Raw genomic sequence first — 25,103 nt, 5'->3', positions numbered from 1 at the left:
AGTGGATTTAGAAAACAGACTTATATAACCTTCATAATTATTTTCACAATTTTGATTTTGTTTCACTCAAATCCTTTCAGAGAGAATACATTTGTGAATCAAAGGAAGCAATGTTAATGACAAAATATTCAAATCACCCCCAGTGCAGTAATAGAGTTTATCATATTGTTCTTTTGGGTTTTGCTGCATCTCTTTCGTGCTAAGTATTGCCTGTTCTTCCAATTATTATGATAAATTAAAAACAATGAATCACCAAAACACCGTCAAAGCATTTTTTTTGTATGTGTTTAATTAACAAACCCTCATACTTGAAGCTTGTATGTGTATGCAAATGTGTCTAAAACCAACTTGACTTGAGTAAGCAAAACATAGTTACAGTACTTTGTGCAAGAGAGCCATTTCATTGGGTCCCTCCAGTAATCTTTGGAAGTGTCAAGCCTTTTGCAACTTTGATTACTGTGTCAACTGTGTTTTTCTCCTCGGGGGGGATTATTTTGAGGGTGTTTGTAGTGTCGAAGCTCAGACAACTTGAGTTCAGGCTTTCCAGGCTGGAGTTGGATTTATGGTTGTGGCTCAACAGATATGCTGACGTGAAGCATGCAGCTTTCTTAACCTAAATATAAAACATAATGGTTTCTTCAAACCACTGTCTCTTATACAGAAATGCATTAACAATATAACCAGCAGGGGGAACATTTGACAAGGAGAATTGGATTTTCTGTGATGTGGAAATTGCTTGCTTTGGCACAGAATGTCATTATTACGGGCAGTTTTCTGAGTACCGGTATATATTAACTTTGTTTTAAAACGCTTTTGGTACTCACATTTGTCGAGTTACGCTATTTCTTTATCTTGTTTAAAAGAACTCCAATGTAGAGGATTACTTTAGTAGTTGTTATTGTTTGTTTGTGTTCTTTGTAATTATTTTTTCTCTTTGTACAATCAGTACAGACCACTGTCTCATGCATATATTTTTCTTTCCATCTGTAAATGACAAACACTGTTTATGCATTGTTGAAACACAACACAAATATTTTTGATCAGAAAGATCTCCAACCATTCAAACAGTTGCCCATAAAGAGCTGCAAGCCCTTCACTGAAACCAATTAAAATAAAATATTAACTTACCATTTACAACCTCTAGTTACATATTATACTGTAAACCTGTGCTATAATACAATGCAATACTGTACCTAGGGCTGCTCAATTAATCATATTTTAATCGCAATTACGATTATGGCATGCAACGATTACGAAAACAACGTAATCGAAATAAAACGATAATTTTTTTATTACATTATTTTTGTATTGGTTTTTCAGTTGAATTATACCTAAAGTTCAGTGTAATCAACTGTTAAAAACCTACTGTTCACATTTTTTTTCTCCAATAATTTCATGTTTTCAAAGTAAATGGATAATCGTTTTTAATAATCGTGATATCAATTATTGACACAAATAATGGAGATTATGATTTTTGCCATAATCGAGCAGCCCTAACTGTACCCATCTTGCACTGTAGGCTTCATCTCCGATGCATTGATAATTTGAGAATCGAAGCTGTGAACTGTTATACTTCCACAGCCAGTTGGACAACTGATGCAGATTCATGCCTTTTTCCAAAACCAACCGGGATGAAATCCAGGTTCTTATTATAGTATTTTCATGAATGTAGCTATTGATTTTCCATCCCTGTCTTCACAGAAAAGCCGTGAAGGCAACGCTCGTCTTGTTACCCCTGCTGGGCATCACCTACATGCTCTTCTTTGTAAATCCGGGGGAGGACGACATCTCACAAATCGTTTTCGTTTATTTCAACTCCTTTTTGCAGTCTTTTCAGGTAAGACTAAGGATAATGATGCAGTATGACACTGGCCAACGCTTAAAAAGCCCACACACAATGTGAGTCATGCTGAATTCTTAATGCACTTCCTTCTATCATTTCATAATTTCTCTCAGTTTTTGAGCTTTCTTGTGGGAAGATGATTTGAAGTAGCATTCTGCCTGTGCTTATACACAGCATGTCTGCTGCCTCATGTTCAGGGCTCTCAGCTGACAGGATTAACACAACCATGTGGGCTTGATGTCTGCTCTTTGGCCTTTTTTTTTTAATCCTTCTATTTTATGTGTTTAAATGTAAGACTGAGTGGGCCAAGAAAAACAGATTTCATGCAGAGTTTCTCTACAATCAAAGTTGTATAGGCTTTTCTTTTGCTTCTTCTCTCTAATTGCACCATCTAAATGATCTGATGTCTAATTAGTTACACAATACAGCCGCATTCACATCTTTTAATATGAATGTGTCTCTTCTGCAGGGGTTCTTTGTGTCTGTGTTTTACTGCTTTCTAAACGGAGAGGTGAGTCATTGGAGTTTTGCAAAAGACTCAGTTTTTATGAATTCAATTAAGATATGTGTTGCTTGATATATCATCTTAATAAAGCCCCAATAGGATGTTCTTGCTTAATTTACATCCTGCTACCCTCCTAGTATCAACCGCTGGTTCAAGCACGAGGTAGGATCAGGTATCTTTTGTTTAAAAAAAGCTGAGCGATTTTCTTCTCCATAGGGAAATTATCGCATTTTGATTACACCCAAAAATAATGTCTCTCATTTTCCTATAATTATATGAAAGCAAATTGCTGATCTTCCAGCTTTATGTAAGTCATTAATGCAATAATGAAGATTACGCATTTGTCAGTAATTGTGAAAAGTTAAGGACCCTCCTGCTGTGCTCTCACAAGCGTCGAATAATTGAAATTCGGAAGCCGAGGGGTTTGTTAATTTGATGAAGGATTGTGAAGAATTTATATTTCCCACTCGTACAATAATTTATTAAAGTTGTTTTTGTTTTAAAGGTGGGGTAGGTAATTTTGGAGGAACCAGCTCGAGTGCGCTAGAATTTGAAAATACACAACCGGAAAAAATCTGCCACTTCCTTACAGAGCCCCTCCTCCAACACACACGAACGTGCACATGACCAATGAGGGCACGAGATAAGTTTGTGCACAGATGGAAGGCTGACAGGCAGGTAGGCCATCCAGTTATTTTAGCCGGGCCGGCTAAAATGATTGGTCGTGCTTTTTACAGTACTACGGCTTCCACAGATTACATATTTTAATGGATTTTTTGTCAAAGCACTTCAGATATTCATTGCTATCGGGATGTTAAGAGCATAACAAAAAAGTGTATCTCGAGCCGGTTTCTCAAACTTACCTACCCCACCTTTAAGTATTCTCTTCTTGTCAACGACTGATTTGAATGCGGGAAGGGCAGTGGGTTGCATGCCTCTAAATGTATTGTATTATTTACGGACGGATCCTTTTAAATTGTTATTTCCATGAACTCAAACGTTGAATTATTGTTAGCATAGCCTATACCTACATATTTAACTTTTACTTACTTTGAAAGATCAAAATTAGGATTTTATCTACCCTCTGTCTGGATTCTGAATTCAACACTAAAAGGATAGTTTGACACTGACACTGATAAAACGTTCATATGTATTTCGTTAAGCTTAAACTAACAGTTACGGTGAGCAACGGTTAGCTTGAAACACGGGAAAGGAGTTAGCCTAGCTCTGTCACAGCTTGTTTTTTTACACAGGTTAAACAAATGAGATGTAATGTGTATTTTTTAACTGTGGATGGTCTCTATGCTAAGCTAACAGCATATTTCTCCTGGTTTTAACTCCTTATTCAATAAACAGTTGTATTGCTTATTAAGACCACTTGTTCAAGGTGTTATGTTGTAATAATTATTTAATGAATATACGCGACAGATTCATAATCATTTTAAAATACATTATGTTCATCCTCAACATTTCAGGTACGTTCTGCAGTAAGGAAGCGATGGCACCGTTGGCAGGACAACCATGCCCTCCGAGTGCGAGTGGCACGAGCCATGTCCATCCCCACGTCTCCGACCCGGATCAGCTTCCACAGCATCAAACAGAACACAGCTGTGTGACCAGCACATCATCTCCACAACAACATATCATGCTGTGTCTCAATTCAAATACTCTCCTCAGTACACTGCCATGTCGTGCAATGTGAACATTGGCGCAGTGTGTGAATTTAATCCATGTAGCTTAGTCTCAAACTGAACACGCTGCTGTGCTCTCACTGGGAGCGATAATCGCCTCTGTTAGTTAACCCAATACAATCATGGTGTTCAACTGTAGTATAGTGTTACATGTATTTAATATAAAAAAAAACCCACATGTATACATTTTATTTGTGTAGTGCTGTGTTGACCAAAGCAACCGCAATTGCGACTGCTACTTTCATTACGAGTGTCCAGCATTTCTTTTGGAACATTATGAGTAAACAACTACTTTGTCTTGCTTTTCATTGGTTTCCTTTGGCACCTAAAATAGCACATACATTATATACAGAAGTACGCAACTTGACACATATCATTGATCTTTGTGTGGAGTACAAACATTGAGGTGATTTACAGAACAGACTTTTTCCTCCGACAAGGTCGTAGTGTGTCCAGTTTGACTGAAGAGCCAGTCAATGTCTCCTGAATGGTAATATCAATTAATCTAAAAGTATACTTCAATAGCACATGGAGATGTATCTCCACTAACAAATTGTACATGTTACAGGTACAGGTTTAAAGCCTTTCTGGAAAGTATTTAAACAATGGCCTCATGTAACTGTCACATCACAGCAAGTCTTATTTTAGCTTGTTTTCACTGTCATCTTACTGCTTAGTGGTTGTGAGAGGAGCAAGATAATCTTAGAGGATTTGCAGCAGGATGCTTCAGCAGCTCATGCACTTGTAGGCATCTGCTCCATTCTTACCTAGTCGGAGAGGTGCATCGCTCAAACATTATTGCAAGTCTTCTTTAGAGAGATGAATATCAAAATGCTCCTTGAGTTAACTGTTTCTAAAACTATGAAAGGAAGGCATTTCATTCAAAAGAGGCACTGTTCTCTCTTATAAAAGGATCATTTAAATGTTTCTTTTTGATCAATGTGGGATGATCATTTTATACAAACAAGCCATTCAAATGAAGTCCTCTCCTTAAAGTCTGATCTTGTATACAGTGTTGATATGTTTGTCTTGTATTGTTGTAAACATTGTGTTCAGCTTCTTCTCTTTTCCTGATATTTTCTTTCACCCTCTATTTCTTCTCCTCAGAGCAGGAAGGTGTGAACATAATTAGCAATTAAATGAGTCACCACCATGCGTGTTTGAGGCTGATGGATGAGCAGTGGAAAATTAAATCTTTCTTCTAAACGAGTAAAGATAAGATTACATAATATAGAGTTGAGAAATTGGTGCCTAGTCATTTATGTAATGTATATGTGTGACATGCTTGGATTCATCATGCAGGCACAGAGGGGGCAGATTACATTCTTTTGGCTTTATGAAATCCTTGAGGCTTTCTAGTAATCTGTGTCACTACTAAACTGCTGGTTTCAGAGCTTGATGAAATGAGCACCACACACTTGCCTGTGATGCTAACTCCTACATCTGCTCAGGCTGCTCACAATAATGGGAACACTCATCTATCCGCAAAGTCAAACTCCAGGAATACGAAGGTTTATGAAGAATCAAAAAAGTCTTAACGATGCTGCTAGCTTACGTTTAAATGCAGATGCTCCTTTGTGTGTGTCCTATATGACCTGCTTTTCATGCAGTGGAAGTATTTCTGTCAGCTGGTACAGTAAGAATGTTTAAAGAGGTATTTTTTGATATGTTTGGTGATACACTCCGAACGTGGTTTCTTCTTATCCAACTCTTGTCTAATATTAAAATTGATTGTTTTATTTTATTTCAGGTTAATATTTATTTATTGGTTTATTCATATTTATGTAATTATGTGATAAAATGCACTGGATTTACTGTTGATGTTAAGCGTTTGGAGGTATTGCATCAAACATAACAATGTAGTAAAATGTACATTTCATATTTAATTTTTTGTATTTTTTTATACATTACAGCATAATTTGTTGTTGTTGTTGTTGTTGTTGTTATGCTGCTCAACCGGACTGATATCAATTGTTAATTATTTAATGTAAATATTTTATTGTAACTATTCCTGTAGTTCTGTGTCCAGTATCATTCAGCTGTAACGCTGCAAAACCTTTCATGATATTATGTTGGCAAAACAAATACATAGTCTAATATTTTGATACAGGATTAAAGAAAACCCATCGTTTATTCCAACTCGCCAAAGAGATTAACCATGTTTACCAGCATCCTACATTTTTATTATCTACATCTTTCTATTGTTGCCATTGCACTTTGTAAACCAAATCGTGTTGACTTTATTTTGACACCATTTAATGTACATGAGGAAATGTAATCAATGCAGTGTGATGTCAGATTTGTTAACTTATAACTGTACATGAATACATTCGACTGATTTAATGGTATTTGTTGAACCACCTATGTTGCCTTACAAACAAAGGAAAAGGAAGCTCTGTAAATGATGTATCATCGTGCTACTGATATACATTTGTACATCCACATGTGAAAGGAAAAAATGTTGATTTAAATAAAAATGATACTCTTATTTTTGTTGTTTTTGTTATTTCCAAGGGAGCTCGTAAACAACAATGATCTGAGTTGACAGCATATGATACATTGTGTCGATTCAGTATTCTGCAATCTGGCCTTGGCTGCAGATTGCACTAATGGGATCTGTTTAGTTGATTCATTTGCTATCAATCCCTCTATCGTCGAGCAGTGTAATAAACAAATGCAGCAGTCTTTTAATTATCATATAATTATTCTAAAGATAGACTAATGCAGCTTCACTGGCACATGTGTTACTTGTAGATATAGTTTTCAGTGATTGAAGAGTCCTCCGAGAACACCTTACGGGATTACGTAACATTAATGTATTTACAGTTTTATATATTTCAGGCTTGGGTGGAGTGAAGTGGAGCAGAAACTGCTGCCTGTGCCCAGAAGCCTCAGGACTCCATGAGTTATACGTCCCCCAAACAATTAGCCGTGACTCTGATGCAGCCTAATAAAGGCTTGTTGTGACAATTCATGCTCTGATGGTTGACAACTGCATGAAAGGCGAACAGTGGATATGATGTTCTGAAGTGTACCAGCGCCAGAGGCAGGCAGCACATCAGCACTGCACTGAGGATTGTTCGCCCCCAGCCTTCTTTGTGTGGATACTAAATTGCATTTCACCAGTCATTACCTCAGCTAAAAATAAATGGCTTGCCTCTCAGCCCGAGGCCAGCACTTCAGCCTTCTAATGCTAGATTTATAATGCTATCAGGAGGAATTTCCCTCAACACTATGAATCAATTATAACATAAAAAGAATGAAATGTTAATTAGAAAATGTTTCCAATCACTTAAGGCAATAACGCTTTTAAAAAATGATTATCATTTCCATAATGCAGATCCTAAGTGGGTTTATCTGTTATTAGAACAAATTAGCTTGCATAAATAATGTTGTCTGCAAAGTAGCTTCTCAGGATACACATTGCATTCAGAAAGTATGCAGACCCCTCCTCTTTTTCACATTTTGTTATGTGGCTGTCTTGTGCTTACATTGTTTTAATGATGTGTTCCCCTCAACAATCTACTTTTAATACCTGATAATGAAAAAGTGAAAACAGAATTCAAGAGTTAAATTGTTACATCACATGTACCTGAGTGTTAAGATGCTTAACTGAGTATTTAGTTGAAACTCCTTAAGCAGCAATACAGCCTCTCTGACCTCAAGACCATGAATTTATTGAAGGAATCACCTCAGTCCCTGCTTTTGAAAAATACCTTCAGATCATGATGCTTACAGTTGATGGCAAACAGTTCAATCTTGGTTTCATCCGACCAGTGTATGTTGCATCTCCACAGGACCTCTGGACCGCTCCTGATTGCTCAGTTTGGAGGTCGGCCAGCGTCAAGAAGAATCCTGATTGTTTCCAACCCTTTCCATTTAAGAAATATGGAGGCCAATGGGCTCCTTTGAACCGTCAATCCAGCAGAAAAGTTTGTGGTAACCTTTCACAGATCCCAACACAAAGCTGTGTCAGTTCAGCAGGTCGTCTGAGCTTCTATCTGAATTGTTGGTGTGATATAACTGTCAGCTATTAAACCTTATAGCCATGTGTGTGTGCCTTTCCAAACCATGTTCAATCACTTGAATTTACCACAGAAGGACTCCAATCAAGGTGTTGAATGATTGCAAAGATGATAAAGAGGAATGGGAGGTACCGGTGATACATTTCAAATGACAAAGCAAAAGGATGCATGTTGATGCATCTCCTAAATACTCACAACACATTTTAAAAATACAAAATAGGATGAGCTCTCATATAATTGATATCATTTTCTTGAGAGTAATATCAAGTTATTATTATGTAAATAAAATGCACAAAAGAGAGTAAGTGTTTTTCTTCAGTGACTAAAGCCCGAAGGAAGAAGAATAAGAATAGTATAATAAACTTTAGTTCAAAGCTTTGGCTCATAAAAGTGCAAAGTAAAACGTAAAAATCTATTTAATGCATCACAATAATCAAGACTGTCAAAAGATAACATTTTATTGCAGCATTAAATCTGCGACACAGGAGAAGCCTTTTGGAGCCAAGGTCGATGCACTCGAAGTTCACATGAATAGCATTCCTCACATTAAATAAATGATGCAGTCAGTTTACTGAATTACTAAGGCCATGCAATTGAGTTGAAAGACTCCAGCAACCATTAACTGGTGCGATCCTTGAGGTCTAATTTCAAATTGACTGTGCACAGACAACTGCTAAATATATAGCCTGATGCTCAGGAGAGCTGAGCTGACTGACAATACGATGCGGTGTGATGAAGGTCAGCCGACCACAGAGGGAGAAGTGCTTGCAGAAGCTATTTGTGGGGAACGTGAAGGTCATGTTAATGTTCAAATTAAAATAGTTTAGTTCTTTCTCCTCAAATGCCCGTGGGCTAGTCATTACAACTCATGCTGTGCAGACAAACAATGTTCCCCTTTTAATTATAATGTACACCCCCAATTTTCAAAGATACCAAGATGGGGATATATAAATGTATGCTTTAAAAAATGTTGGTTTAAATATTTCACTTTATTTTAAAGTGTTAACATAGTTTTTACTTAAAGCTCCTTATGGATAAATACAACGTGGGAACTAAGAGGATTACGATCCTCGGCCTCCAGTCAAACACTTTCAGAATGAACTGTCACAGTAAACTCTCACAGTTTAGTTGGTGGCAGCCCGAGAGTTGTTAAAGTAAAGTAAAGTCACTTTAAAAACCACAAATGTTCAAGTTAATACTTAAAAACTAAATGAAAATCTGAAAAGTCGTGATAAACTGTGAGAGATAGTGAATAAATCATTTGCCAAATGTGCAGCTGCTGAAGAGATGGAGGTTTTTGTCGTACTGTGACTACAGATGTTTTTTTTATATGTTTAAACATTTTCAGAAACAATGGAAATGTCATTTTCCAACCCTGTTAAAATAAACTGATCTTGCATGATGCAGGATGTGCACGAGACACCCAACTACTCTGAACTCCAACATGTTCAAGCAGCAGTGCAGCAGCATAACATTAATCATATTCAGTCCTGTGAAAAGGTTGTGTTCATTTTCTTTAATTGCAAATGTGTATTTCAAAGAAGGAGAAAAGGAAAGCGAAGTTTTTTTATCAACTTAAAATAAGTGAACGTGTGGTTTGACATTTTTAAATGAAATCAGTTTTGATAATTAGGCTTATTATGAGTTTTATGTGAAGAGTTGAAAGACGTGGATTCATCATCAATGTGATTAAACCGGTCATGGTTTGGATCAAAATAGAAATTTGAATTTAAATAACAGTTTTGTGGCACCAGCCGGATGGATGGCTTGTGACCTTGAGAGGTTTTGTATGATCTCATTGGCCCATCCAAAAAGGTTGAAGCTTTAATTACATATTAAAAATATACAACCAAACTTTGTGGGTGATTCATTCATTCAACAAATGAAGAGCATGTTGTTTTTCCTCATGTGTACTGAATAAATACAATTAGAATAAAGCAGGAATTATTTGAACAACAGTTCCCCCTGCTGGCTGAATAAGGAAACTACTACTACACATTTCGAATAGAGCAACAATTTCTGTATCTGTAAAGCAGAGAACACATTTCACTGTGTGTGCTGTATGCTCTGCATGTGTGACCATTAAAGAGGGCTTCATCCCTCCCAATATTTATTTTATTTATCTATTTACAGTATATTATTTGTATTTTGTATTTCTTTGGTCTTATTGATGAACAAGTATTTTAGATTCTGCCATTTTGTTTAGGTTGTTGAACTTCAGACACTGATTTAATAAGGAATTAATCTTTTGTCTCAGGCTTTCATACTTCACACGTTTGCTTTTAGTAAAAAGACTTAATAAACTTGAACACAATATTAAATATGTGCTTACTGAGTAGGTACAGTTTATTAGATACACCTAGCTCAAACGGCAATCTTATACACTGAGTTGTTTTGACAAAGAGGACACAGTCAAATTGAATGTATTTATTCACTATGATCTTCAACAATAACAGGGGTAGGGTGCAAAGTGTGCACTGCATCTACACAAGCCATCGTAGATAAACAAGGTGAAATATAATGAGTTGTAAATTCGAAATTCGAAATATACACGATGGGATTTACAGAAACATAATGATATTGCGGCAAAGGGGTCAGGGATTTCCTGGTGAAGGACAAGCAAACTAATTACCACTCCTTTTGATTTGATAATGAGTGATGCATTACCAGAATGACAATGAAGTTTAATACGCTTGTACCCTTTTTAGGAGGCCATAATGTATTTCACAAAAGCTTCATAATTGATGCATCCGTTAGCATCCTCCTGGTTTTGCATCAGTTGATCCACCTCACCTTCCCTCATCTTCTCCCCTGTGGAGCATTAGAAAGAAACAGTAGGACGGTTAGCCCAGCATGCATCTTAATAATGATCGCTTTTAAAAAATCATTATGAAAACTGTTTAGCTCACCCAATGTTGCCAGAACATGTCTCAGCTCAGCTCCCATGACTGTGCCATTCCCCTCTTTGTCAAACACCCTCAGACCCTCCACAAAGTCCTCATATGTACCACAGTCCTTGGTCTTGCAGATGTGTTGGTGCATGGGCAGAAACTGGTCAAAGTCAAGCATCTTGGTATGCATGTCTGTGTGTGAGAAATGTTTTTACCAAAGGAAATTAAATCTGCGCAGGCTGCAGTTCTGACCGATGTTGAACTTAATTGTAACCTTTCTGCGTTTTCCACAGATCTGCATTTGAACCAGAACTGCGGTTCTAGACCAACTTTACTGGGGGGGCCAGGCTGGGGCCAGTTATTTCATGAGAGGGGCACAATAAAAGCAGGTTAAAAAGACAAAGACAGTATAAAGTAATTCTGTAAAATAAACATAAAATACGGTAATTGGTATTTGTTTTTGTAAAGGTATTTGTGTTAGTACATTTAAGTTACAGTCCTTTGTTTCAGTTATTGAGACTAAGTTCTATAACACCAAGTTGTCTTTGTGTATTTGTGAATGAAGCGCCATGGTTAAATCCTATAATTGAACAAATGGCGAAATTTGGCAACGCCCTCTAACAATTTGGCAACGCCCCCAGCCAATGGGATCCACTAGGTGGAGTCCTATCTGGAGTGCTACATCTGTAGAGTATTTGTTTTAGTAACTTTAAGTGACAATTTAATTAAAACACATAAACAGTATTTGATTTTAAATAAGGTAATGAACAGTTTAATCTCCACTTTAAATCCGGGTCTCTGATTTGATTTAGTTCCAATAAATCGTAATATTATAACCTATTTTCTTTTTTGGAGGGGGGCCACATGGGGGTCCCTGGTCAGTGTTACGGGGGCACTGGCCCCTGTTGCCCCCCCCCCCCCTAGAACCGCCCCTGGTGCATGTAGACATTGACCCACCTTCAACCTTTGGCTTTCCAAGGACATTCATGATCTCTGTGTTGGTAGGATTCTGGCCCAAAGCCCTAATCAGATCACCACACTGGGCGTAAGTGATTTTCATCTCGTTGGTTGGTGTTGTGTCAAACAGCTGGAAGGAATCTTTGAAGTCTAAAAACACAACGAAAAACAGGTGATTCTGATTACTATTCAGTTCATTGTGATCCAAGAATGCATGCATAACCTTAGAAATAAGGCCTTCAAGATGCTTCAAAGTAATCATGTTTAATGACATCGATGAGGTAAAAGTCCTTTTCTAGAAGAAGAAGGAGCCAGAAAGAATCCATCCCTAATGCGTACCTCTCGAAAAGTGCCTTCATCTTTTTTAAAAGGGATCTACTTTGATGGAAATATTTACTTTAAAATAATATCCCTGATCCGTTGTATCATCAGCTGTTGCCTTGCATTTCTCACACACTAATAGAGAGGGCACAATCACACAGTCCACTCAATCCATCTATAAATAGCTGACACTCCATGCAACACAAACGACAACAACAACAACGTCAATCTTACCCTCAATTTGCTCTGGGGTGAATTCCAGCTGAAAGGAGACAAAGCAAACCAGGCGGTTCGATGTTGCAGATCATGCGTGATTATCGCAGTTCACAAGGCAAGTCAGTCAAATATACGGCAGAATACATTCATAAAAGAAACACAGAAAAAGCTATTAAATGTGACCTCTGGCCTGACCTTTGTCGTTACAGCACTTATCCAACAGATCAAGTTACATTCTGATCCTAGTGCGTTGTTTATCGGTGACCTTCAGTCGGATGCCTCCTTGTTACAGTCCGTCTGCTACCGTCTGCCTCGTTGGAGTTTATTTTTAGTCGCAATATCTGGCGATGAATGTTTGATACTGTTAACACCATCCGGAGGGGACATTTTAACCGAGCTTAGATAAGTGTTTGGATCATATTTTTACAAAGCTTCATAGAGCTAGAATGACATTTAGGTCAATACATTAAAAGTTGATGATAATGTCCTGTAACGTTTGGATGCACTCACTTTAAGCATCATTCATCAACCACTTTTCGTGAGAAACATGAGGTTCAAAACGTTCAAAATAACCTTATCATCACTCTATATTAATTATTTCCAGGGACTCTTCAAGACCAACACACACTTTTAAAAAGTGGATATCAAACAGATGTAGCATCAGAATGAAAGGACAAAGCAATTGTAAAATAATTGTTGTTTGTTTAACATGTGCGCTATTGCAGAGAAAGAGATGTCAAACCAACTTCTAACATGGAAATTAAAATACATTATTGTTCTTAATACCCATGACAAATGATGACTATTTATACTGTATATGTTGGCCTCTCATCAAATAGTGCCCATAGTTTCTAGCTGATGTCTGGATTTATATAAAGCCAAGCTCCTCTATGAAGCTTTGTAAAAAATATTATCCAAACACTTATCTAAGCTCGGTTAGAGAGGGATGACGATGGATGTAATTATCTATACTTTTCTTCCTTTCCAGATTTTCCAACCACTTGCCCTCAGAGAAATTGAGCGGGTGGTCTGCTATTCTCAAAGATAATAAAATCATATTTTGTGGCTTTAACCAAGCTCCATTATAACAAAGAGACTCCCCTCAAACAGGAAAACATGTATCCATTGAGAAGGGGCCCAGTCAGCAGAAGATCTTTCCATGATGTCTGGTATCAGTTTGTTTCTGAATCCCCCCGACAAGAAGTCAAAGCTTTACACAATTTACAATGCATGTTTGAAGTTTAATGAAGCACTGAACTAACTATAATTGTTATACAAATTGTGAATATAACCTTTCATGTGGCTGTACACTCCTGTTTCACTTGCACTGCTGAATTTAAGTCACACGGGGTCTCTGATGCTCTTTACACACCAGCTTAGCTTTCAAACAGACCATTGCTGTGAAATCTCATTATTAGTAACATCTCATAGTAAGATCATTAGAAATGCTTCTATTAAAAACATCATTTAAGTATTTACTGGTTAAGTTGAATTTCAAGTGTGAGTAATTATTGGTTGATTAAAGACCAAAACACTCCAATCCGTCTAAAAGCAGATCTACAATTGCTCTGCAGTGCTGTTTTTCTTTTGTTTTACCGTGACTGTTGCAGGGTCAAACACCGGGGTCTTAGGGCGCTCTGGCTCTGGGAGTTTGGGGGCTGCTGGTGCTGCTGGTGCTGCTGCAGCTTTCGGCTCTTCTTTCTTCTTCGGGGCCATCGCAAGATTTCAAAGTGGAGGAAAGACACAGCAGAGGGGTACTGCGGTTAGAAATGGCCCATTAGAGGTGAGGTCCCTTTATCCACTGTCCACAGGTGTCATGTCCTCCACAACCCCCTACCCCCCCTCCCACAATGCCCAACCACACTGCCAACAATACAGGGATGACTATAAAAGGATGTGGCTTTGTGCTTCTATTTAAGACAAAGGTTGCCATTGTACGTGTTCATCATCAGGATATGAAAGCTCCTACGCCTGGGAGCTTCTGATAATCAGGCTATTTCCATCAACATTAGTGAGACCTTGGTGTAACCTCTGCGATCCTGGACAGTTGACCGTGTTCAGTGAAGTGTGGTGGTTATTAGTGAGGAGGGGATGAAGACAAAGATGATTAGTGGACAAGAGGAGGTGAAGATGTTGAAATGACAGAGCAGCAATGCTGTCTGATGGGAAGTGGGAGCTACAGTTCCAAGAAATTATCCTTGACTATTATTAAATATCACAACCAATGACGGAGCAGCATTCGCTGTGCCCATGCTGTGCCAAGAGACACGTTTATGATTATCATTTATCTGGTTTGATCATGGGATTTTCAGAACAATAAATACAAATCTGCCGGCTTAAAATAGGATTCATAGAACGTTGTCACTGTCTGATCTCTGGCTTTCGAGCGTTGTTATATGTGAACATGCCTCTCTAAAGGCTGGGCATCAATAACACAGTGAGGAAAGTACCTAGAAAGAAATCTAGGATGACACTTAGTGCCACTTGCTGAAGCTGACATTCACACTTGAATGGACTAGAGCTTTGTACACAAAGTGGCAGCTAGGGTGGTGTTTCTGGTGTTCACATTGTTTTCAAATAAAGCTCATGTGTGTGTAACCAACCCAAGCAAACATTCAATTGATTTGCAAATCAATGTAGAGTGCAGCAGCCAAAGGCCATATTCTCTCTTCATAAGAGAATCATAGTTTTGATTTTTAGAAATACTGACTGAGATGTTCATTCAAAGACCTTCAAAATAATATTGTTGTTCCCATAACATTTGCTGAACTGCGTCCAAACTGTAACCTGTAAGAGCCATTTTACGTAATGAAGGGTCGTGTTTGGGTTTAAGCTGTCATAATTGTGTGTTATTAACTGTGTGTGCCAAGGGGCGTCGCTGTCCTATTATTACCTAGGGCACAGGTATTTAAGGTGTGTCAAGTCACATGATTGGGTGTGTCTGACCCTAGAAAGGAATATGGATTTTGACCGTGGTAGCGCGAGTGTTAAGTTTTGATTGTTTGTCCGGGCAATTATTGAATGACTTTGATGACGTATCCCATTAATGGATTTTATTATTTCACATCTGGTAACGAGCTTACCGATAGTGATGGTGAGATGAAGCCTCATGAAGCTTTCCAGCCAATTGGTTCACAAAAGGGTTCATCTCATGAGGCTTCATCATGGGCTTCATTTGAACACAAAAGTTGGTCAAATTGTGTAAAACAGGCAGATTTGACATCTCAATAGTGTGCTCTATCTCAGTGGTTCTCAACTGGTGGGTCGCGACCCAAAAGTGGGACGCGAACCCGTTTCGAGTGGGTCGCAGTTCCCATAAGATGTCTTCCTGCATTGAAGGGAATCATTGTACAAAATAGCAACTCCACCTCCTTTCTTATGCATTCTTTCCTGACTCATAAAACTAAAGTTGGGAGGTGTTGATTCGATAAGAACAAGTTTTCTTCAAGGTTGTATCTTCCTGGTCGAATGCACTCATTGTAAGTCGCTTTGGATAAAAGCGTCAGCTAAATGCAATGTAATGTAATGTAATATGAACTGCAGTGTGTGGCACTTCCGTATTGGCGTCCCGGCTCTACCCCACAGTTTGCCGCTTGGTTAAGTTTGTTGAATACACTATCAGTCAGATGTTTTGTGGCAAGCTATGACTGACATGGAATCACTTCTAAATTTGATAAACTCACACAAACTTTTGAGCGCTTCCTGTGTCTAAGCTGATTCACCGCTCTTAATCTATTACCTTTCAAGACAGATATCGGCAAAGCTACTGGCAGGCAGGGCCCCGGCTTGTCCTGGAAAGAGTTGAGAGTGCCATACGCCCTTGAGCATGGACCCAGCACATATCAGTCAGTGTTTGCGTTTTTTACACACACATTCTTATCAGGCTTCGGAGACAGCCATCCAATAAAAAACTTGAAATGTGACGGTGCTTACAAGAGTTAAACAATACAATTTAACGATGAGACATAACTCTAGTCTGCATTGAATGTATTTTCAGAAATGTGGACGTTTTACTAAAAGCATTTACTATGGATATATGCTTAAATAATTCAATTTCTTCAGTGAACCGTTGTACAGCTCGTTACAATTTCATGAAAGCATCTGAAGTCATAAATTATACCCATAATTACCATAATTATGAGAGCTAATTAATTAAAACCGATCACTCATCAAAATATTGTCTACGTAAGTTAAAAATATTTCCCTACTTTTTCCACTGCTGTTCTCTATTTATGAGGTGGGTGCAGTAAACAGTATAGATTGAAAAATAAATGTTTTGATTTATGTGTGGGTATCTGAATGCATATCTGCATTGAATATATAATCCAAGAAAAGAGAAAACAATTTCTCCTGCAACTTACAAACTTGATTTAGCTGATCATTGTCTGACTGTCTGACAAACAATCAACATGGGTGATAAACAGTGATGCACATTGAGTCTAGTATTTGTTCTTTAAATATTTGAGCTATAGCATTTAGTAGAATTTCCCATCTTGTATCAAGGTGCCTAATGAATGATTTCCGCCTCTATGTATTGAACACGTTATAATTACACAGACTTCAATACATCCCTTTGTCTTTGCACAACCTTTTTACCTGCTCTGGGCTTCCATCCATCCCTCATGTGACAAAAGAGGCAACCAATCAAAGCAACAGTGGGAAATGGTGAGTATTGTCAAATCGAATTTAGTCTGTGAAGTAAAAGCATGGCCTTCAGCAACATCTGCTGATTGTGCTATGCCGCACAACACACATCCCCCTCATCCATTTGCCTTTTTACTTTCAATGCCAGCACTTTTAGAGGAGGAGTTTTTATAGTCCTTGTTCCTAAATACTGTCAATATGAGCTTTGAATGAGCTATGAGACAACAGGTTGGGAAAACAAAAACACTAATTGGGGGCCTGCACAAAATAATATCACTGTGGTAGTGATTATATAGTTGTATTCATGATTTAGACAAAATCGACCCACATCTTTAAAAGCTAACTGGAGAATTACATTACAATTCCAAGGGATGATGTATTCAACTACACCAGCCTAAATAAAGCCTTATGGCTTAGGAACAAGTTGGTGAATTAGCATGACCGGTCAGGAGCAATATGTGCATCAATGGTTTAGAGATTGTTACACTCGGAGAGGCTATTTTGTATATCATTGTAGATTTGAAATTGTTCATTAATGCATCAGAAGGCACTCTAGGATAATTTAAAATAGAGAAATAATAAGGCTGCCTCTCTTGCTCCCGCTCCCTGTGGCCTGGTCGGCCGTAGAAGAGAAGGCACATCGGAGCATAAAATACTTACCAGATTAATGCGCACTGGAGAAATAATAGTCATGACTGCGGTTTGATCCTCATTATTTGATACTTCCAGTTGGATTTTTTTTTTCACATGACTGAAGTGGTCAGTGTCTGGCTGGAGCTAACCTACATAGAGACACAGACGGAAAATGTGTGTGTCAGTGCGATTATAAACAGATCCAGCCCCACATAGCTCAGCTCCAACCCCCCTTTAGATCCCACCAGGTGATTGCCATTGACAGCCTGCGGCAACAATTCAAGACATGACCAACCACACAGTCAAGTTTTTGAAGCATCCAAGACCTGCCCAATTTGCTATTTTGGAGTTAGTATGTTAATCTGCCTGGTATGTACCCTGGAAAGTCTCCAATTTGTGTACAATGCCGATTGTTACTTGGAACCATCAGATGACCTTGGATGCAGCTGTAGCCTTTGTGGTGTGGGGCTGTTATATAATTGGGAGTGCAATTTAGACGCGTCACAAAATAAAATCATTACTCATGTATCCAAAGTATCACTGCCATGTAGTTCGATTCTGAGGCGATATATTTCACCCTGCAGTATGTGCTGTTTATGGGTCCCAGGTGTGAAATCCAGTTAGGTAAGATACAGAGAACCCTATTTTCAGAAGGAGAAACACTCTGAGATTGAATGTAGTGCCCCCCTCCTGTTAGATGGAAGAAATGTAAACCTTTCAGCCAATAGTGACACTACATCTAAAGGTTTTTGTTTGTTTTTAACTATGAATTATAATTATAATAATAATAATAATAATAATTCATTTATTTTATATAGGCGCCTTTCAAGGCTCTCAAGGTCGGCGTACAAACACATAAAAAACAAGATACACGATACATAACACCAGCATAAGAAACATAAACAAGACAATGCAGTATATAAACCAATCAAATACATAAAACAGAGGATGTGTGATGGGTAATGATCAGGGTGGATATGCAAGTGTGAAGAGATGTGTTTTGAGACGTGATTTGAAAATGGGGAGAGAGTCAGTGTTGCAGATGTCAGGTGGGAGAGAGTTCCAGAGGCGGGGTGCAGAGCGGCTGAAGGCTCTAGACCCCATGGTGGTTAAACGGAACGGTGGTGCAGTGAGGTGGAGGGAAGCAGAAGACCTGAGAGTGTGGATGGGTGTGTTGACGTGCAGGAGGTCGGAGAGGTACAGAGGAGTGAGGTTATTGATGGCCGAGGAGACGAGGAGCAGAATCTTAAAAATTATATGGGATTTGATTTGACGGGGAGCCAGTGAAGTTGCTGAAGAACAGGAGTGGTGTGGTTAATGGAGGAGGGTCTGGTGATGATGCGGGCGGCAGAGTTCTGGACCAGTTGAAGTCTGTGGATGGATTTGAGAGGGAGACCAAAGAGAAGGGAGTTGCAGTAGTCAATGCGGGAAGTGACCAGGTTGTGAACAAGAATGGCGGTGCTCTTAGAGTTAACCCTCCTGTTGTCTGGGCAACAGGAGGGTTGGTGAAGTGTCCCTGGGCAAGACACTTCACCCCAAATTGCTCCTGTGGGGATTGTCCACTGTATTGAGTATGTAAGTTGCTTTGGATAAAAGCGTCTAACAAGTGACATGTAATATAACATGTAATGTCTTCGGTTCAAATCTGACCGATTTACTACTTTCATCAATCATAACTTTTTTGTTTTACATTCGATTGCATTAAGGCTTTATGATATCCTTCACAGTAGACATTTGAACATATAAAATTGCTGATCACCACTTTCATTGAATTTTTGATTATTTAGTCAACTTTGTAACACCCATGGTGTTCCCGGTCCAATAAAGAAAAGGAATTAGTAACCATCCGGATCAGATAAAACACACACACACACACACACACACACACACACACACACACACACACACAACACACACACCACACACACCACACAACACATACACAACACACACACACACACACACACACACACACACACACACACACACACACAGAGCAATTTGACATATTTCCGGCTCTTATGTGCCCATCCCCCCACATGGATCACACCTGGCAGTGTCTATTCTTTGTATATACGGTAAACTGCAGTTTTTCATGTATACCAGTAGTCTGATACAATATTTACAGTTTGAAAGGGTGCTAAATGACATTTGGTGAGGATTAATGTTTTTTGTGTTAATGTAATAGCAGTTAAAACAGGACCGGTCAAATTTGACCGCGAACACCAAAGTAAGGGGGGGGGAAACGAAGACAATAGGAGGATTAAGGGACGGGCGGAGGCGGTTGATGTTGCGTAGATGGAAATAGGCAGACCGAGTGATATGACTGATATGACTGATGTGAGATTTGAATGAAAGTGTGCTGTCGAGGATGATACCCAGACTCTTAACCTGAGGGGAGGGGGAGACTGAAGAGTTGTCTATTGTAATGGAGAAACTGTCAGGTTTGGTTAGGGTAGATTTTGTGCCAATGAGGAGAACCTCGGTTTTATTGTCGTTAAGTTTGAGAAAGTTATAGGAAAACCAGGATTTGATGTCCTGTAAGCAGTCAGACAGGGATGATGGAGGGAGGAAGGTGGTTGGTTTGGAGGACAAGTAGAGCTGGGTGTCATCCGCGTAGCAATAAAAGTGGACGATGTGTTTACGGAAGATATGGCCAAGAGGAAGTAGATAGATGATAAAAATAAGTCGCCCCAGGACAGAGCCCTGGGGAACACCGGTCGTGACTGGAAGTGGCTGTGATCTGAAGGTTTTGAGTTGGATGAACTGAGTGCAGCCAGAGAGATATGATTTAAACCAGAGGAGGGGTGTGTCAGTGATTCCGATGGAGGTCAGTCTGTCAATGAGGATCCTCCTTGATCTTAATGCAACTTTTGACACCATTTCCCACAGAAATGGTGTCAAAAGCTGCACTAAGATCAAGGAGGATTAGGATTGTTAATAGTCTCGAGTCAGCTGCCATAAGGAGGTCGTTAGTGATTTTCACCAGTGCTGCTAAACAGTCCTACTGTAGCCTTGTTTTAGTTCATTAGAATAGATGAACCCTCAATATGTGAGTATACATTACATAGATGTATAATTCATCAGTTGGATACCAAATGAGAAACTCAATAAATATGATATCTTGAAAATCTTACAGAGAATGTCCAATTACTGTTTCAATAACATACATGATTAAAATGTATGCAAATGCCTCCAAACTCATTCTGTGTGTCTCTCATTTGATCAATATTGTTTCTAGTTATTTACAACCATTTCTGACCTAAAAAGAAAACTTTTCCTGGGCTAAATTGTATTTACATTTTATTTGCTTCAACTAGAGTAGATGTGGATGTTCCTTAATCTGTTGAACTCTATTTCCTTTCCTTTTTCCCATTTCCTTTTAGCTATATATCACAATTCCCCTGAGTTAGTTGGAGGGTTATTCGGATCACCTCTCCTGCAGGGTGTGGGGACTGGCTCATAATTAAGAAATGAGACAAGTTTGGTGCATTTCCTCTCACAGGACTTCTTTGCTGTCTTAACTTTACTGATTGAACATATTGAAACCTAGCTGGAGTAATTATTAAACACCTTTACGCTATGTTACCTGCAAACACGGCAGATTGTAATACTATTTGTGGCTGTTATGTTATACTTGACTAACCTAATACCCACAGAAATAAACAAGATTTTGTATTACTGTATATAGCTCCATTATTTGTTTATTGGTTTATTTGGTTCAAATACCTTTCATATAAATCTCCTTATAACAAAATAGATGTAGTTCTATTGTGAAGGCAAATGAGATTTGTTTCTCAGCAAGTGTCATTTTTATGTGGTTGGTTTAAAGGTTTCTCCTCCTAATAAGGTGTTATGTGAGGAGTCATTACTCCACAGGTGCATGTTTTATAATTCCCATTGACTGACAGAAAATAACTGGCTCTGTATTCCTCTGTGTGGAGCTTTGGTGACACTGTTCCACAGTGATCATTTACCAGCACTCAGGATATGTGCGTTCATGCCAATGCTAAGGTGGTTAACACGCCAGCTGGATTCCGGGTAGATGTGACGTATTCATTATCAACTCCACAAGGCATCAGTGAAGTGTGCGACCATGTAATTAATCTGTCCCCTGTCCAGCAAGGACCCGATGTGGTATCCAGTTTAGAGTTCAGTGCCAGCTTGTACCGGCTTCCCTCCAAAATAGACTCTGCTGCCATGTTGTTTGGCAGAAATTCTTATTTAGTAAAGATAATATAAACACTGTTTTCTTGGGAGTCACAGCTGGATTTCCGTTGAAACTTTTTTTATATCCACCTTAGAAAACAACATTTATGATGTGTGTGTGTTTGTGTTTGTGTCCGTGTGTGTGTGTGTGTGTGTGTGTGTGTGTGTGTGTGTGTGTGTGTGTGTGTGTGTGTGTGTGTGTGTGTGTGTGTGTGTGTCAGAGCCAATTTACTGATTTTTGAACTATACTTGGTTCCATTCTTTTACAATCAAACACCTACAACATCAAACGTTTTTTTTCAGTGTTTGCAAGTGGACAATTCCTGCATCATTCTAAAAGATAACAAGGAACACAAGTATGATTCTTTCTTATGTATTTTTTATTTTTTTATTTAAGGAGATGGATGTCAGACTTTAGTCCCAGCAGCTGTGCCACAGCGCCCCCCCTTTGGCCACATTGACCAGAAAACTATAGCTTTCACTGAAACCATTTTAAAGCAATTTGATAGATTGTTATTTTCTTCACTTTTATCATCAATTATGTTTTACCTTCATTGACATTACTTTACACTTCGAAACAAATATGTCGGATTGGACATTGAGTTATTTTGCATGAATCATTCTGACATTTTCCAAGATAACTTTGTATAATAACATCTTCACATTACTTCGCTCATTTGATGAAATCCCCTTTGTGCCTGCAGCTGTGTTACACCATCTAGCCCCTACTGTTTATCTATCTTACTCATGATTTAGTGAAAAGAACAAAGATATTTGTGTATGTATTCAAAACTAATACACTGAATGTGAGTCAGCAGCCCCTCTCCGGCACATGGTGACCACCACACACCACAACTGTGCTAACCGCCAAGTGACTGTGACATGTGCTCGTTTATCTAAAATTGCATTGTGTGTTGCGATCTGTGCACAGTGCAGAGACGGCGTCAAAGTCACAAACAAATCTCTTATCGCAGCTTTTCTTCCGGGCCTCAACCCCACTGCTGCTGTTTCTTATTGATCAGTTAAATGACCGACTCTGTCCATCATATTTTTCTACCAGCCTGCGCCAATTTCATTGCACTGGATTGTGAAAAGAAAAGATTGTTGTGGCGATGCATGTTAATGACAACATGAGATGTTTCTCAAACATGAAATATCAAATTCAATATGTTCTGTATAAGGAGTCAGGTAATATAAACTGTCATTCATGAAAAGATTTACATATAATCATTTTTCACATCCGACATGTTTGTATGCATTTGCTATCGATGGCTGACACTTTCAGTGTTTTTTTTTTTTATATAAAATGATTCACAACAATCTGAAGAAATGGAATCATCTGCACCCTATCCAATTTGTTTTTATTGCTGTGTTAACCTAACTTGATTATGCACACATTGTTGTTATTTTCATTTGGTTACCCCATTCATGTATTGTACAAATATGCATAGACCCAGCTAGTTAAATCTAGCATTGGTCTTTATTATACATGTTTCACGAGGGACTTTGTTAAGCATCAGATTAAATGAGAACACACAATTTAAACAGCATTCAGTTATTGAAAGTTAATGTGTGATCTTGTTAACAATAGTTGCTAACACAATCCACATTACCAATGTTCTGAGACTTTTCTTAGTAATTTAAGGACTTCTTCTTAAAGCGTTTTAAAGCGAGACCTTTTTTCCCACATGCTTCACATTGACATTATTACACTCTCCCCCAGCTGTTTTTGTATTGGGTACAGTGCATTTTTTTGCCACCACCAATATCTTATTGCAAAACACTTTGGTTTCTTTGGAATTTGTTGACACTGTTGGACATTGCTGACATTCAAACATTACAACAAATATTTTACTTAACATGTGTGTTAAGCAACTGCATGTGTTTGGAATTACGGTATTTGTGTTTGGTTTATAATTATACATTTCAGAACAAAATGAAGCTGTTTCAATTTAAGCTGGACCATTTTTGAAAGAACACTTGTTCTTATTTTACAAGGTTGAGGTTTGTTTGTATTTTATAGGGTTGAGGATAACAAAATGCACCTATAACTAAATTCATACTTCACCAGGTGACAAAAGGTCTGCCTATCAAGCCCCTAATGGAAATACACCCACTATTGATATCTGTCTCAATCCAGGGTCAATATAATGTGACAGCTGTGAGGTGAGGCGATTCTTTTGTTGGGTGTAGAGGTGAGTCAAAGTTATTAGTAAGTAACCTCATCTTCCCTTATCTTTCTAGGCCATACATTTGATCAAAGTTGCCTCAATGGCTTTAGACATGAGGAAAGAAGGATGTTTGTAAAGATAAAGATGACCATTTCAGCAGGCTGAATGCCTAACCCATGTTCGGGATGTCAGAGACAGTTTCTTTCACCAGATTGCTTCGTCTTCTCTTTTGTCGTGGTATACCTATGGGAGAACTGAGTATGTGAGCTGTCAAGACAATAAGAGTTGCTTCAGAGAAGATGCGCTGACCCTAATCCAACTGGAAATAGCTTCCCTACAGAGGTTTCACAAATTGTTTTGAGACAAATAAAGGAAATTGGTTGTATTGTATTTGACGTTTATTGTCTTGGAAACACCACTGGCATGTAGAGCAAAGCTCTCACATACAAATTGAATGTGCATTTGTCAAGGCTATGTGGAAAGGTAAAATGTGGGTGGAAAAGTTAAATAAATGTTCGTATGGAAAAAAAATCCAACTGGAAGTATAAATAGAAATATTCATACGTGGTTCTTGAAACCAGTGAAGTGCAAAAAAAAGATCACACATGAAAACCATCATGTGGCCAAAACATACATGTGCTTTAAATTTATATGTGGGTTTTAACACAGCTTTTGGGAAATGCGTCACAAAGATATAGGGTTTCAATGTCCCTATTCCTACATTCTTGTAGATGGTTAGGGTATTTATATTCCTTGCTTTTTTGCAAAGGAATTTGTCAAGCAAAAATAAAAGTAATATGTCAATAGTTATCTGATTTTGTGCAATAAACATCAGAGGAAGACTATAGGCCAAGTAAAAAAAAAAACATCCAATGGCAAGCCAGTTAATAGTTCGGGAAGAAATCTATACAGTAAAGAAAATACAGATCTTATGTCACTGTACTGTAATGTTTGATAATTTTTTCGCAATCTCTAAGGCGTACAAACCTGTGTCGAA

At 38.3% G+C, this 25,103-nt stretch overlaps 2 protein-coding genes across 2 annotated transcripts in view; one reads left to right on the top strand and one right to left on the bottom strand.

Annotated features, from left to right (window-relative positions):
* LOC104942411 (corticotropin-releasing factor receptor 2) overlaps positions 1–5,008 on the top strand; it is a 48,841-nt gene extending 43,833 nt beyond the window's left edge. Inside the window, exons 10-12 of the mRNA XM_010767631.1 lie at positions 1,702–1,837; positions 2,313–2,354; positions 3,824–5,008. Of these exons, the coding sequence (XP_010765933.1) occupies positions 1,702–1,837; positions 2,313–2,354; positions 3,824–3,964 (319 nt within the window). The 3' untranslated portion in view covers positions 3,965–5,008. The remainder of the gene's footprint in view (positions 1–1,701; positions 1,838–2,312; positions 2,355–3,823) is intronic.
* A 5,468-nt stretch (positions 5,009–10,476) lies between these two features.
* myl13 (myosin, light chain 13) lies at positions 10,477–14,237 on the bottom strand. The gene is made up of 5 exons (XM_010767630.1): positions 14,046–14,237; positions 12,468–12,495; positions 11,913–12,062; positions 10,974–11,147; positions 10,477–10,875 (listed from the first exon to the last, which is right to left on the bottom strand). Exons 1-5 carry the CDS (start codon positions 14,163–14,165, stop codon positions 10,769–10,771), a joined length of 579 nt encoding a protein of 192 aa, XP_010765932.1. The 5' UTR covers positions 14,166–14,237; the 3' UTR covers positions 10,477–10,768.
* Between the last annotated feature and the right edge of the window lie 10,866 nt (positions 14,238–25,103).

Source organism: Notothenia coriiceps, unplaced genomic scaffold (assembly GCF_000735185.1).
Source record: "Notothenia coriiceps isolate Sejong01 unplaced genomic scaffold, NC01 NC01_scaffold00004495, whole genome shotgun sequence".
NCBI lineage: Eukaryota > Metazoa > Chordata > Actinopteri > Perciformes > Nototheniidae > Notothenia > Notothenia coriiceps.
Note: the sequence above shows the minus strand (reverse complement) of the source record. Positions and strands in the feature narration are given on the sequence as shown.

Coding starts and splice junctions, on each gene's coding strand:
- myl13 (XM_010767630.1), bottom strand. CDS start 14,165: ATGGCCCCGAAGAAGAAAGAAGAGCCGAAAGCTGCAGCAGCACCAGCA. Junction 12,496..14,045: donor TTGACCCTGCAACAGTCACG/GTAAAACAAAAG, acceptor GTCTCCTTTCAG/CTGGAATTCACCCCAGAGCA. Junction 10,876..10,973: donor ACATGTTCTGGCAACATTGG/GTGAGCTAAACA, acceptor AATGCTCCACAG/GGGAGAAGATGAGGGAAGGT.